The sequence below is a fragment of the Limulus polyphemus genome, unplaced genomic scaffold (assembly GCF_000517525.1).
Source record: "Limulus polyphemus unplaced genomic scaffold, Limulus_polyphemus-2.1.2 Scaffold594, whole genome shotgun sequence".
NCBI classification, from domain to species: domain Eukaryota; kingdom Metazoa; phylum Arthropoda; class Merostomata; order Xiphosura; family Limulidae; genus Limulus; species Limulus polyphemus.
Genome location: NW_013666204.1, coordinates 204,788 through 219,217, shown reverse-complemented (window position 1 = coordinate 219,217; position 14,430 = coordinate 204,788). Strand labels below are relative to the sequence as shown.

The window sequence follows — 14,430 nt, the reverse complement described above, 5'->3', positions numbered from 1 at the left end:
GCAGTCCTCTGGACTCTTCAACACACTTTTCCCCTCCTTCTTCACTTCTTCTAGGTGAGTATGGGAGGCCTTGCCACTTACCAGTTCCTAGCCACTTGGGTGGTGGACCATGGAGGCCTTTCCTCTTCAGTGTGCACAATACCACTCAGTTGAGAGTAGGGCAGTGGCATTCTGCCAGTATAGATGGTGTGATGCTCTTCCTACCGCAGAAGTGATGTACAATTCCAGATAGCAGCAGATGTTGGATGTAGCACTCTGCATTGTATTGCAGTTCGCCCCTCTGACTGAGGCACCCTCCTTCATAGTGTCCGCTAGATGTCAGTTAGCAAGGGATCGGGTGTTGGTTGTAGCTGGACCAGCCACATAAGTCCTCACATGTGTTTAGATGGTACCCTCCTTCTACTGCATACTGAATGATAAATTTCCAATGCTACCAGGATTTGGACTGGAGATGCACCCTATAGGGCTGTCCCTCTTTGTACCATCGACTGGATGTCACTTCCCAGTGAATCTGGTATTGGTTGTTACTGGAGAAGACATGTGAATTCTGGCAGATCTAAGGTTGGTTACTCTCCTCCTACTGTGGACTGGATGACAAATTCCCAATTCTGCCAGGTTTTGGACTTGGGATGTACACCCACTTGGGCCCTATAACTTCCTACTGTCCACTGACTGTCAGGTTCCTGGTGGATCTCATGTTGGTTGTGTTGGAGATACACACCTGTGGAGGCGGGTTCCTGGTACGGGAGCTTCTCTTCCCTGGTACCTGTTTTTGAGGTGACAGGTAGAAGACCTTCTTTCTAATGCAGAACTGATATACAATTCCAGATGCCACCAGGTGTTGGTTGAGGTTAAACTCCCTTTATAGTCTGTTGCACCCTAGCCACTCTACACTGGTGAGTTCTCACTATTTCTGTAACTTTTCTTAGAGTCCTCTCTTTGTTTCTGCTCTTTTAGTTACATATTACTATCATGGCGAAGAGTATACCTGGCTCAGAAGTGGTACAGTCTCCCATGGGTGTGTTGTTTTTAGATCCTTATCACACCCCATGGTTTTCCTTTAGGCACTTCCTCAGAATCATCTTACTGGCCCTCCACCTGTTCAGTGTGGGATTCTAGCTTTTTGTGAGAGGAGTAGGTAAGATATCATATCGGAAGTTAAACATTTTCTTAAACTGAAAATGTATTTCCGATAGATACTTACCTTTCTCACATTTCCCACCTGTCCTCCTCACTTCTGGTGCGGTTTGGTGTGATCTGATCAATCGAACTGCAAGATTAGAGAGGGTGCTAGTTACAATAATGGTAGTTTGCACTTCTGTTGGTGAAGGGTTGCTTCATAATCACTTGCATGTTAGTATGCAGAGATAAGTGAGAGTATCAAGGCTAGTGGCGAGCAAAAATTTGAGCCCCTAAAGGGCATTATAAGTCGAGAAAGTTTTTTATAAGCAGAGGTAAGTATCTATTGGAAATACCTTTTTACTTTAAGAAAATGTTAACTTTTTTATTATATTTTCGACTAAACATAAGCACAAATTTTTTTAAAGTATATAGTGTACTTATTAAACTTTTCTTTTTTAAATTTTATTTCAGCCAATTGAAAATCTAAGATTTCTAGAAGTGATACTATTTTAGATCAAATGGTAGTGTATAAAGAAAGCTTGTTCTGGTGATATTATTTTAACAAAAAATGATTATAGTTTCTTAAGTGACAAATACACAGAAGTATAAAGATGTTGATCAAGTTGCTAAGGAACTGAAAAATAAGAATAAGTTACTTCTAAAATTTAGAAAACATAATTTAAACTTTCTAGATTAAGTATGTTTCCACAAGTCTGAGTTATTGTGTTGATTTCTTAGTTTTGATGCTGAGAAGTAGGAATAGGTTATTCTGTAGAGTTGAATCATCAATCCCATTCCTCTGTAACAGATGAGGAAGTTAAGTAAGCTTATACGTGTCACTATTTGACTTTTAACATCTTATAAAGTTTTGTTAAAGAATACTTGTTGAATACATTTAGTATGTGTAACTAATTTTATAATTGACTATTACAGGTCCAGGTGTTTTTACAAATTGAGCATGAACTTATGACTGATACAGAAGAGTTCAGGTTGGGCAGGTTTAATCCCACATTGTCCTATTTCAAACTAAAATATTTTTGTTTGATTTTCAGTATCAGCAGCAACATTTTAACTTTTAAACTTCTTCAAACTTACCATTTGATTCGTGTCACTAAATTTTGTTCATTGGGTTCAGGTTTCAAATTTGTAATTATTAAACCCTCTCAAATTTTTAATAACTCTTAGTCATCAGCTGATTGGTGATCGGAATCTGAAACTTTGTTAAAATATATTGTGCAATACATGACAAGTTGTGAATTTTCCCAAGAATGTGCTTTTTTATACAAGTTAAGAGCCATCTAGTGGTAGAGCCCACATATTCCTCCACACAAGAAGGGCATACAAGTTAATAAATGACAAATTGTTTTTTATTCATAAGTTTCTTATATTTATGATAGAATTAAATATATGTCAAATTTAAACTTGCGGTTAAGCTCTGTGTACAACTGAGGTTAATTTCCTTCTTATATATATTATTATTGTTTTCTTAAATGTAGTAATACTATTCTTGGTTTTTTGACACATAAACTTCAGGACTTTAGCATTGTTGATAGTACTTTTAAGGAAAACACCATCTCACTCTTTACAATTCAGAAATGTTAATACAGTTTATTTCATCCTTCAAATTGCAGTTATTGCTTACAATTCCATTAGCATGGTTATTGTGTATTCTACGTAAATTTACTTGGAATACCTGTTGATTACATTTTAAAACATCTAAGACTGCTAAACCACATTATTGTTCACATTCGCCTGTAAATTTTATACTTGTATGTTTATTCAGATATTTCAAAAATGTTTTGTATGTCTCTGTGATTGAAAGGAAGAATAAATGTATCACCAGTATTTGTTCTATAATAAAAATGACTTAAATCTTATAAGACTATTTTAGACACTGTTGTTCATAAAAGCTTAAAGATAATTTAGCCATAGCAGGGCAAACTTAGATCTCGTACTAGCACAATCAATCTGTAAATATATTCTTCCTTAGCTTCAAACATCATCAACTTAGATAACACATGCACTGTATTTGAAGACAAATCTCTTGCAATGGGATATTAGTATAAAGACACCCTACATAAAACTGGTAAAATTTCATGTTCTGGATTCATGTTTTTCTAGCTGCCTTTGTTCTTTGTCATTCAATTGAGGTCACATCTGTTCTGCCCATGAATAGAATGGTGGTAATGCTGCACATCTTGCAAGAAGTTTAACAGACAGTGTTCTTCAAAAGTACTTCAGTTGGTATCTCAAGGTTACAACCTCCCCATGTTTAAATTAGAATGACCAATCACATAGGTACCACTAATCACTCTGGGAAAATCATACTTTACCTACAATGTAAAGAATGTTGAATTCAGACAGTCTGGTAGATGATCTTGGATTAACTCAGTTTTACCTGAATATATCACTGAATGATAAGAAGAAAAATATTTTGGTGCCCTTTACTGCCACTCCATCAAGCACTTGTGTGAGGAGCAACTATAGGTCTTTTAGACAGTCATTATTGAGTTGCATTGGAGACTTAACCCAGTGGGCTGAGCTTGAAGCTTGGAAGAGAGGTGCCACAGAAAGCTTCACAACATACATGGATGATCTAAGCTGTTTACTCAGTAAGGTTGTGATGGCATCTGTGTGGACCATGGTGATAACCTCTTAGATGAGTTCCTGGAGGGGCTACTCAGTGAAAGAATGAAACTTCACATTGGTATGAGAGATCTTGTCACCATTATAGAGAAATATTTTATGGCACTGTGGTACAAAATGGTAACTTTAAACCAGTCGCAAGAGAGAAAGAAGTCTGTAATGGTAGCTGAAGTGACTTTACTTCAGACAGACTGACTTACCCAACACCCATGTCATACCAAGTGCGAGCCCTGTCAAGGGGTTAACTAACCATCCACAAATATAACCATGTTGATAAAAACAAATGAATGGGCATGGCTCTCCCATCCTACCATGGTTTACATGCTATAACCTATGCCACTGATGCCTTCACCTGGACATCATCCTGGAAGGGTAGAGAGCACTTGCTATCACTATCGAGTGAACTGTCCATACCTTGTGCAGCAAGGTAGACAAGGCTATCGTTTTCGACTGGTAACATTTGTACGGTAGAAAGTTCTCTGTTTAAATGAACCATGCATCACTGAAATGGTTAATGAACTTTAACTGGATAACAGCACTGCAACATGGAAACTCAGATGGATTCACTCTGTACTGTGAAACCCTGTCCTTTCATTGAATGACCAGACCATGGACAATGTGTGGGGATTGAGACCATTTCTGCCTTAATGATGACAAGTCATATAATAGGAGATTCCACTAGTTGATGGATCCCATGTTTAACCCTTTGGGGGCTCCAAGAAGAACATCTGAAGGACCCAGATCTAGCATGGTTGCTCCTTGCTGTGCAGCAAGGTAGAATGCAATCAGCTGAAATAGAGGAATGTAAAATTGATGCATGTGGCCTATAGCATTTGTACAAGTGCAGGAAAGTGTGCTGTACCATTGTTATCAACCACCAACAGTGATTCTCAGCCTATGTTACAGCTAGTGGTCCTCAGTCCTTTGAAGCCTGAGTTTCTCCAGACTTTCCATAACACAAATGTGAGAGAGTACCCAGGTGTTACACACAATTGTGCTAACTTTGAATGGTTGTTCTTCTGGCCTCATTCAATTCGAGATAATCAGTTCTGGTATGAACACTGTATGGTATGTTCCACCCAGAGAAAAAGCCAGCCTAAACAGGGTAAACTTCAACAAATAATTGTTGGTTCTCTTTTATAGAGAATAGTCCTGGATATTACTGATCCAGTTCCAAAGATAGGATGATGTCAACCTGTATATATGCATGTTTATTGACTACTTCCCAGAGTGGGATGAGACTTATCCATTGGTCTATGTGTCTTCACAGTCTAATGTTAATGCAATAGGGTGGAACACAATATAGCGTGGTTTAGAGCACCTGAATAGATTTACACAGATCATGGACTAAAAGTAACCACAACAACAAACAAAGTGGTGTAAAGTGTTGGGTGTAGTGAAGATATGCACTTCATCTTATCACCCCTAATCTGATGGTTTAGTGGAATGGATAATATAGACTGTTAAGCATATGCTTGGTAAGTTTGTTCATCCCAACTGGGACAAATACTTACCATACATCATATTGTGCAACTGAACAAAGATCAAAAAATATTTTTGTTTTGCAAAATATGCACATTTGGCTAAGAAGTCTCGCTTCCTGAATATATCATGTATGGTCCTTTACCTATAGCAGATACCCCACAAGAATATAAAGAGTGGATAACGTGTGTCAGCTGATGTATCAACAGCTATGAAAGGCTGCCATATGACAGAAGAGGTGTTTCTATAAGACAGTGAAGAAATGAATGTATTAAAGTGGTGACTAGGTGTATCTTTGGTATGTGCCCACAGCACAGAAGCCTCTTGGCTTTAGCTTGACATGGTATAACCCAGGAAGTTTGTGGAATTAATATACAAGGGAGCCAGAGACAGTCTGTTTTATGTGTTTGGTAATACACAGATAACTGTGATTACTAACCTTTAAGGTATTATTTGAAGATACAGCACACTTTATATTTTCATTGACACTTTCTCTGTGGGAATCTTTTTTCTATCATGAAGTTTTAGTGAGTTACATTCAAAATTTAATTAAAATACTTTATTATCATGATATGGGAATAAATTAGGCATAAAAACATAGCTAGTAATCCAAGTATTAATGGCATTTAAGTTTTAATTTTATAAGGCAATATTTAAAAAAAATCCTGAATTTCCTCTAGTATGAGAATTGTGACATTTTCTCTCTAGGCACCCCCTCTTCTCTAATTTATTTACCACACTTTCGAGAAGTATGAAATTTAACATAAATTACTTATTTTAATGTTATCACTCAGGCAAAGCATAAATTTTATAGCCTTCAGTCTTATTGGGTTACAGAGCCATCACATAAAAAATCAGACCCCTCTTGCCATGTCCACCTGTCACATCCTCTCTTTCAGAAATTTGCAGGAGTTCTTTCTGATGTTGAATACTATATTATCTATAAATAATAGAAAGCCAAAATTTTCATATATCAAATGATGTATATATTATGATGTTTTCTTTATAGTGAATTCTTAATCATGCTTTCAGTTCAAACTTTATTCCCATGGGAAACACATCGATGAGCTTAGCTGAATTTTTAACAGTTCTTGTCGTATAGTTATAAAGCCATAAAAATTATTATAGTTATAGAACATTGTCAGCTTTTTGCCAGTGATTATTCTATATTCTTTGGTCATGATTTAATTAAATAAAAAATTATTTAATGCAGTGGTATTATTAGTATCATCGACAGTTGAAGGAATAAAAAAAAAGACCTAGGTAAGTACTTTATTTCTTGTTTTTCATGTGTATTTTTTATCTATTATTATAAAAGTAACAAAAATGTAAATATTGGAAATTTTTTTGTTGAGATAAGGTAAAATAAAGAATAATAATATTTTTTCATGAGGTATGCTTGTGAGCAGCTCAAGAGTAGTCTATTCATTATGTAATGATGATACTGTAACATGACCTGCATGTCCTCTATGCGAGTTACAACTTAAATGGCACACATTTTTGTTAGACATGGTTCAAAGGGCAATAAGACAATAAAATTTAAGTACAAATAGATGTGTACTGTTTCAAATTTAAAGCGATTTAGTACGTAAATGTAGTTTCATTTTATAATTTGAAGTCATTCTAGAAAGAAAAAAAAGTTACACCGGCATCTAACTAGTACTACACTTGTATCTGGAAGAAAGTATCAAAGGAAAAATGATGTAAACATTTCTGGTTTTTAATAATCAGAAGAATATGTTGTCTTCTGCTTACTCAAGTCATCTTGTGTGTAGAACCAGTTCTGTAATTTTAATCTTGTGCCTTTCCTAATGGAACCAGATGCTGTTTATGTAAGAACCAAATGGACCATGAAGTTAATGGGTGTTAGGGATACTTTTTTGGGGCAATTAGAGCATAAGCACATGTGAATCACAAAGAAATGTTACTTGACTAAGGTAATCAAAAGTAGTTTTTAAAAGGTAGTGATGGCTATAACTGAGGAGTTATCATCCATTCTCAACCTACACACTTGGCTGACCTTTTGAACAAATCATGCAACTTTATATTTTTTGTCTGGGCTTTTGTTATATAAGATTGAATTCTTGACCATTTTGGCTATCCTTTTCTTCAATTCAATAGTTTCCCCAGTTCTATTGTGTTCTGAGCCTCCATTTTAATATAACTGCTATGGAAGTAGGAAATCATGAGAGCTAAACTTATACTCAAGGTTTCCTATTCAGCAAGGATCTGAACTTCTTGCTGACTCAAAGATGCCTGCAACTGGCCTGACCCACCTGATAGAACCAATGGATGTAGTCATTGCTGGCTAATGCCTCAGACATTAGAGATCTCATTGAGTCAGTTGTTGACTAAGCAGCTCCAATTCTTGTGAGACAGAGTACTGGTGACCACCCTATAGAAGTTGAGTATTTTCAATGCTGTTCAAGTTCAACCTGCTACGCACATTGGCAATTCAGAAGGAAACATGGCAAACATCTCAGCATCATTAACTTCTCCAGAGTTGTCCTGTTAGGGTAACAAAAACAAAAAAAAAAAAACAACACCAAATGTGCACCTACCTTCAGTGGGAACACTATATTTCAAAGCTGAAGAAGACCTTCCCAGAGTGCAACTGAATGCTGGGAAAGCAGAAGCAAGGTCTGCTAAAAGTTTTCCAAGGATCACCCCCAACCACAATGGCAATGTTAGCAGCCAGCACCATCAGGAATAAGAGCCAATCTTTAAAGACCTCATCAACACCACCACCATCATCAATGATGTCAAGGACTTTTAAGGTTAACAATGGTGCTTCAACTTTTATGGCCCCCACACCATGGATGAAATGAAACAAGGGCCACTGTGTTTTTGAAATCCAGACAAACCCACCATAATGGAGAAGTCCCAGGAAAAAATCTAGAGGAATTTGAAGGGGACATCATGTCCTCAGTTATCATTGACCACCCCATACTACAGCAGATTCCAGTGTTGAAAAAGCACTGTGAAGAGATAACCACCTGTTTGACAGAGGCCTGGCTCTGTAGAACAGTGATAAAGTCTAGCTGCAGTGTTGGACAATGTTTCTGTCATGGCTGAAATGAAAAGTCTACCATTTGCTAGCAGAACTGGTGATCATGGGCTGAGTTCTAGTCAGAGTGAAAAACACCATTAGGGTAGCAATGGGCCTACCATCAGACAGTAGCCATGCTGGGGGATCTTATGACAAGTCTGAAGTCGGTCAAGGGAGTAGCATCTTGTGCTTGCCCTTGGGTAGGGGTGTGTGTGTATATATAATGTGATTGAAAGTTTTATATATTAACACACTCTATGGGCTCAGCTGAATCAGTCGAGTTTGTGATCCCAAATTGACCTTTATTGTTTCCATACTATAACCTTTATATGTTTTGTGTATCTTCACAAAATTTCATAAGCTTTTAGTAAACATTAAGAGTCTTTTGTACACAAGAAATCCACATTTTTGATTAAGTATTTTCACTGAATATTTCTGTATAAATATAAATGAATAAAAACCCTATAATCTGAATGCTTTCGAAAGGTGGATCTTTCTTCTTCTGGGGCAAACTGGGAATGGTGGTGTAATTGAATAAGTGATATATATAAAGGGAGTTTAGTGACGTCATGAAGGTCATCAGGTTTTCCAGGAAATGTTTAGTCTATCTCTCTATGTACTGTTGTAAGCATCTCATATATTGAGTTAAAGTTTTGACTGCTCTGAGTGCAAAGTGATTTTCATGTTAAGATTAAAAATACCTTTCTTCATCTGAAAATTGTCAACATTTCATTTGCATAATCTTTAAAAGCTCCTTAATACATTTCTAACTTTTTTCTTCGGTAAAACATTATATTTTATCTGTTATATTCTTTACCCTAACTCTATACAGTGTTCGTCAGTTTTTTCCTTTCTAAAATGACTTCATGAAACTACATTTGCTTACCCTAAATAGCTTAAATATAGTAACAGTATCCTTTTGTTTCTACTTAAATTTTATTGTTTTGTTGCCTTTTGAACCATGTCTAACTAATAATCCCACTACTCAAGTTGTAAATCACTTGGCAAATCTGTATCTCATGTTAACCTATCAAATTATGTAAGAAATGGGCTACTTGCAAGCACACCTCGTGAAAAGTTTTATTATTATTATTTTTTCTTTATCTTACCTTATCTAATGTAATAATTTTGTAATTTTTAAAGTATAGTTACTTTTATAATACATAAAGAATATACATGATAAACAATAAATATATTACTGACCTGGATCTTTTCTTTTGTTGTTGACTGTTGATGTAAATGGACCTTACTTTTTTATACTAATGGTAGTACCACACTAAATTAATTTTTATATAATTAATTAATGAATCTAAAAACACAGACTAAAAACAGACAATATCTAATAACTATCATAATTATTCTGGCTTTCTAACTATGTGATAAAAGCCATTAAAAATTTAGCTATGCTTGTTGATGTGTTTTTTATGGAAATATAGCCTGAACTGGAAGCACAATTTGTTATTTTCTGTACAAATAATTTTCTAATATATACACCATTTGATAGATTAAACTTTCATTTCCTATTGGTTATAACTAATATAGTATTAAACATTAGAGAGAACCACTGGCAATTTATGAAAGAAAGGATGTGACAGGTGGATATGGCAATAGGGGTCTGATTTTCTATTTGATAGATATGTAACCAAATAAGATTGAAGGCTATGTAAATTATACTTTGCCTCAGCAATGACAATATCATAATGAGTAACTTACATTAAAGTTCATACTTCGTGAAAGTGTGGTAAATAAATTAGAGAAGAGGGGATGCCTAGAGAGCAAATGTCACAATTTTCATACTAGGAGAAAATGAGAATTTTTCTAAATATTGCCTTATAAAATTAAGAATTTAGAACATATAATATTAAACTTTAGATTCTTAGCTATGTTTTGATGCTAAGTTTATTATTATAATTCCATGATAATAAAGTACTTTAATTACATTTTGAATGTAATTCAGTAAAACCTTGTGACATGAAAACAAAATGTCTCTGTGCCAAGAGTTAAGTATTAGACTTCTTGGATATGGGGACACAGGTATGTTACCATTTTGTTGATTTCTTTTGGTCATTTCCTTGTTATCCCTAGTTTTCTTTTCGTCTCCAGATGTTGAGGTCCCTGCTGACCCAATTTTCTGGCACAGTTGTGTTCAGGGGAAGCCACATCATGCCTTGACCCACTTAAGCTCAGAGTAATTGTTTTTTTCATATCTTCATGACATATTTTTTCATATTTACACTCCCAAAATTAGTGTTATGTTTATTAGTATAAGGTTTAACCCTAATACTATTTGGATCTGGATAGTCTTATATATCTTATGAGTGATCTCAGATGTTATATTGTCCATATGGCTTCCTTCTGTTGTTCTTGTTTATTTGTTCACTGGAACATTTCCTCTCTAAGTGATGTTTCACTCACTACCCTTACTGGTTGGATTCATCAACTTATAAGGCTGGTGTATTCATCCTTATCTCCCATCTCCCTAAGGTTTGTTTTTATGGGTGTCATCACATCAGATTAGATATCTTACCTTTCCCTGGCTGCCCTTCTACATCATCATTTGGGAGAAATCATCCCAGTTGGCAGGTGTACCACACCCAACACATTTGTCTCCCATTAGTCCCATTGGTGACCATTTTATCCTCATCAGGATATTTCATTATGCCTGTAGCCATACTACACACATTGGTTCAACTGTGAATTGGTACGTTTATTCATTTTTTGGTCTCACAGGGTTACACTCCCCTTTTATGTTGGATCCTACTCTGTGGTGAGTGATGCTTGTCCAGATATACTTATTAATAAATCTGGAATGTGTGGCCAATAAGGTCATTAACACCCACTGTTGATATGGGGTGTTCTGAAAGACTGCTAGAAGATTCTTTTACATGGTGTTTTACATCATAAATATGGACTAGCATAAGTAAAGCAGAAGGGGATTACTGCCCATCCCTGCTGCTCCTTCAATTGTATAAATCAGGTATGGGCTACTTTTAAAAATAGCGTTTTGAGGTCACCCATTCCACTTTCTCTGGTGCTGCGTTTCTCCAGACTCTCCAATGCACTATTTTCTCCTCCCTTCATCTAGTGCATATGGGAGCCCTTACCATTTACCAGCTCCTGGCTGCTGGGGTGGTGGATCATGGAAGGTTTCACCTGAGTGTGCTCAATCCCACTCAGTTGAGAGTAGGGCTGTGGTGTTCTACTGGTGTAGATGATGTGACTATCCAAAGTCCAAAGGAGAGTCCGTATTATAATCCGCACCTTTTTTCCCTACTTCTCTAGTTTGTAAGTAGAAGAAATAATATCATCAGGTTTATTTGTATACAGTTTTCATATTGTGTGGAATGCTGCCTGTTTAGTTTATGTAATTTATTAATTCTACTTAATGTTAACACTTTATTAAATTTTTTCTCAATTCTTCATATAAATAATATCCATATTAGAAATAGAATTTTCAAAGGCTAACATAGATTCTTTTTTTTAATTTGATTAATAAATTAAACTAATCTCATCTTTTAAGAGTGGGATTTGTGCTTCTTTATATTATCTTTCACTTTTTGTGTGAAATATGTTGAGTGTTAATTAATGATACCAGTGAAAAACATTATAAGAATACAAGTTATGGTTCTGGAGCTCTCTGATAAACTGGACTTATTTTGTCAATGTATTCATAAACTATATAGATATAGGTACTAATGTTGGGTGCATACACACATTCTGCTAAAAAGTTGTATTTTTATTTCTAAAAAACTACTATAAGAATATGCTTATGAAATTTGTTTTCATTTCATTAACTTCTCACTGGCTGGCCTCCCAGTTAGTGTGACTTGCAAAGGTAGACAATTTGATCCTTCATGGAGTAATGTAAGCCATTTTGATTTTGTTATTCTTTTTGTCTGCACCTAAATTTTATTTCATCTAAACATGATTTGAATATATATTCTTATGTTGGATGTTTTTAATGAAATTTTAAAAAAAAATGTAATTTTGACCTGTTTTGTTTTGCTCATCCAAAAGACTTCTTGTGATCTCTTTATTTTTAACTACATCTAAAAATGTTAAGTATATTCTTATAGCTGTGTTTAGAATAAAATTGAAGGGCAGCATAGTTAGTTTCTACTAACATAGTGATATGATAAAAGATGTAGTATAAATATAGTGATGCATGTTTTTATTGGTTATGTGTAACTTCAATTTTTTTTCTGCTCTCTTTGAGAAGAAAGAAATATTTATTCAGTTTTTAAATGCAGACATTGAAATACGCTGTTATAATTATGAACACATGATGGCATACTTTTTCTTTTAAAATATTTTACTTATTGATTGTCAATCATTTTGTTAACTACTTTCCCAGTTTTCCACCTCCTTATCCTCACAAGAACACTAATTCGTTGTTTATTTTTTGCTTATCAATTGTTCCTTTCTGTTTGAAATTATTTCACATTCTTTAAAAATTTTTTGGAGTAGCTGTTGTGACCATTATTCACAACATTTGATTAAATCTCCATACAATTACTGGTACACATTTAAGTTCAGAGATGTGGGTTACAGTTTGTTCTGAGTAAAGTTGTTGATTATCAAATGGAATGGATATCTTCTATCATGAACTTGCAACACTAAGGTGCATGTGTCTGGATATATTATATGTTGTTCAAGTATATGTTATTTATATTTATTTATAACCCTTATTTTCCCTGTATTTTATTCTCTTGTTCTACCTGGTGCAATAAAGTCTATTGCTAGATGCCTTATAAGTGTACTTGTACTTGCTTTAAGCACTGCCCTATAGGTGACTATTGTACTTGATTTAAGCACTGCCTTACAGTTGGTTATTTTACTTGATTTAAGCCATTTACAGTGTGCACTTTTTTAAAGTTCATATTCAATATTTTGTGTATATTTCAAAAAATGTTTTCAGAGAATGGGTTGTAAAAATAAATATTACTGAAATATACCTTGATCTGTGCTTAATGAAGATGTTTTTAGTGAATGACATATTTAGAACCAATATTGGTTGATAGTAAGAATTATAAATTATTACTCTTTTGTAACATCTTGCTTGGAGTTTTTCTTAAGTAACATACTAAAAATGAAAAGTAGTAGTGCAATGTGCTTATACATCATGATTGTCATGTAACATTTTGTATTAGTGATCATTCTGATTATGTTGATAGCACTCTAGGAGTTTAATTATAAAAAGTACAATGTAATAAGATACTGACAAAGCACATTAGGAATGTTTTTATAGTACATAACTCAAATATAAGCACTGAAAGAAAGTAATTTGTGTTGCTTTGTTCAGCAGGTAAAAAGTGTTGTGTTTTATAAAATATCTAAAGTGTTAAATATGACAAATGTAAAAGCTACCTAAAGTAATCATGAGAAGCTTTATATAGTAGTTTGGAACAAGATTTAAAAGGATAGAAGTTTTTCAACATTGCTTACTTTGCTTATTTTGTACACCTTTCTCTTCCTTCCTCTGTGGCGGTGGCGGATGTGTTGTCTTTCCTTCATTTGGTGGTGGGCAGAAGGGTTCCCAGGTACTGTACCTTGCTTTCTTTGTGCTGATGTTGCATGCAGTCTTAGAGTCTCCTGATTTAAATGAATTATCCACATTAGGATACTAGCATAATACAGTTGTTGATTTCATAGCAGTGTAAGAATAGATGTGTGTGACTTTAGTTCTGATATGCTAAAAGTAAATAATCAGTACCTTAATTTTTAAAAATTCCATCCTGTAAGTGCATGAATAGGATAACAAACCATCAACAACATGGTTATTCATAAAATATTTAAGGTTTGCCATAAGTTTGTAAGGTATTGATAAAATTTTGTTCTGTTAACCCTTTCAGCACAGGCTCAGTACTTAGGACTGACCACATAACCATTTTGTGCTTGTTATAGTTTTCATGCTATAAATTTTTGATTAGTAAGCACATGTTAACAAAATTTGGCAGATTATCAGTAAACATTACAATGCTTTCATACACAATATATCAATTTTTTTTATTAAGTCTTAAAGTTTGTAAAACAATGTTTTTTCGTGCATTTTTTTCTTTTTTGCATATTGCCTATCCAACATGCAACAAAATTTTCATTTTAAGATTAACAGTACTTTTATGCACCAGAAA

General features: G+C 34.6%; 1 protein-coding gene across 7 annotated transcripts in view; it reads left to right on the top strand.

Annotated features, from left to right (window-relative positions):
• Positions 1–14,430, top strand: part of LOC106459333 (protein dopey-1-like) — a 242,301-nt gene that overhangs the window by 193,551 nt on the left and 34,320 nt on the right. For 6 of the 7 annotated variants that reach the window (XR_002610553.1, XM_022385808.1, XM_022385810.1 and 3 more), the window contains 2 exons: positions 2,056–2,111; positions 13,828–13,839. Coding sequence is in view for 6 of the 7 variants with exons in the window: in XM_022385808.1 (XP_022241516.1) it covers positions 2,056–2,111; positions 13,828–13,839 (68 nt within the window). In the remaining variant the exon portion in view is untranslated. The remainder of the gene's footprint in view (positions 1–2,055; positions 2,112–13,827; positions 13,840–14,430) is intronic. The other variant, XM_013918954.2, reaches the window with a different exon arrangement.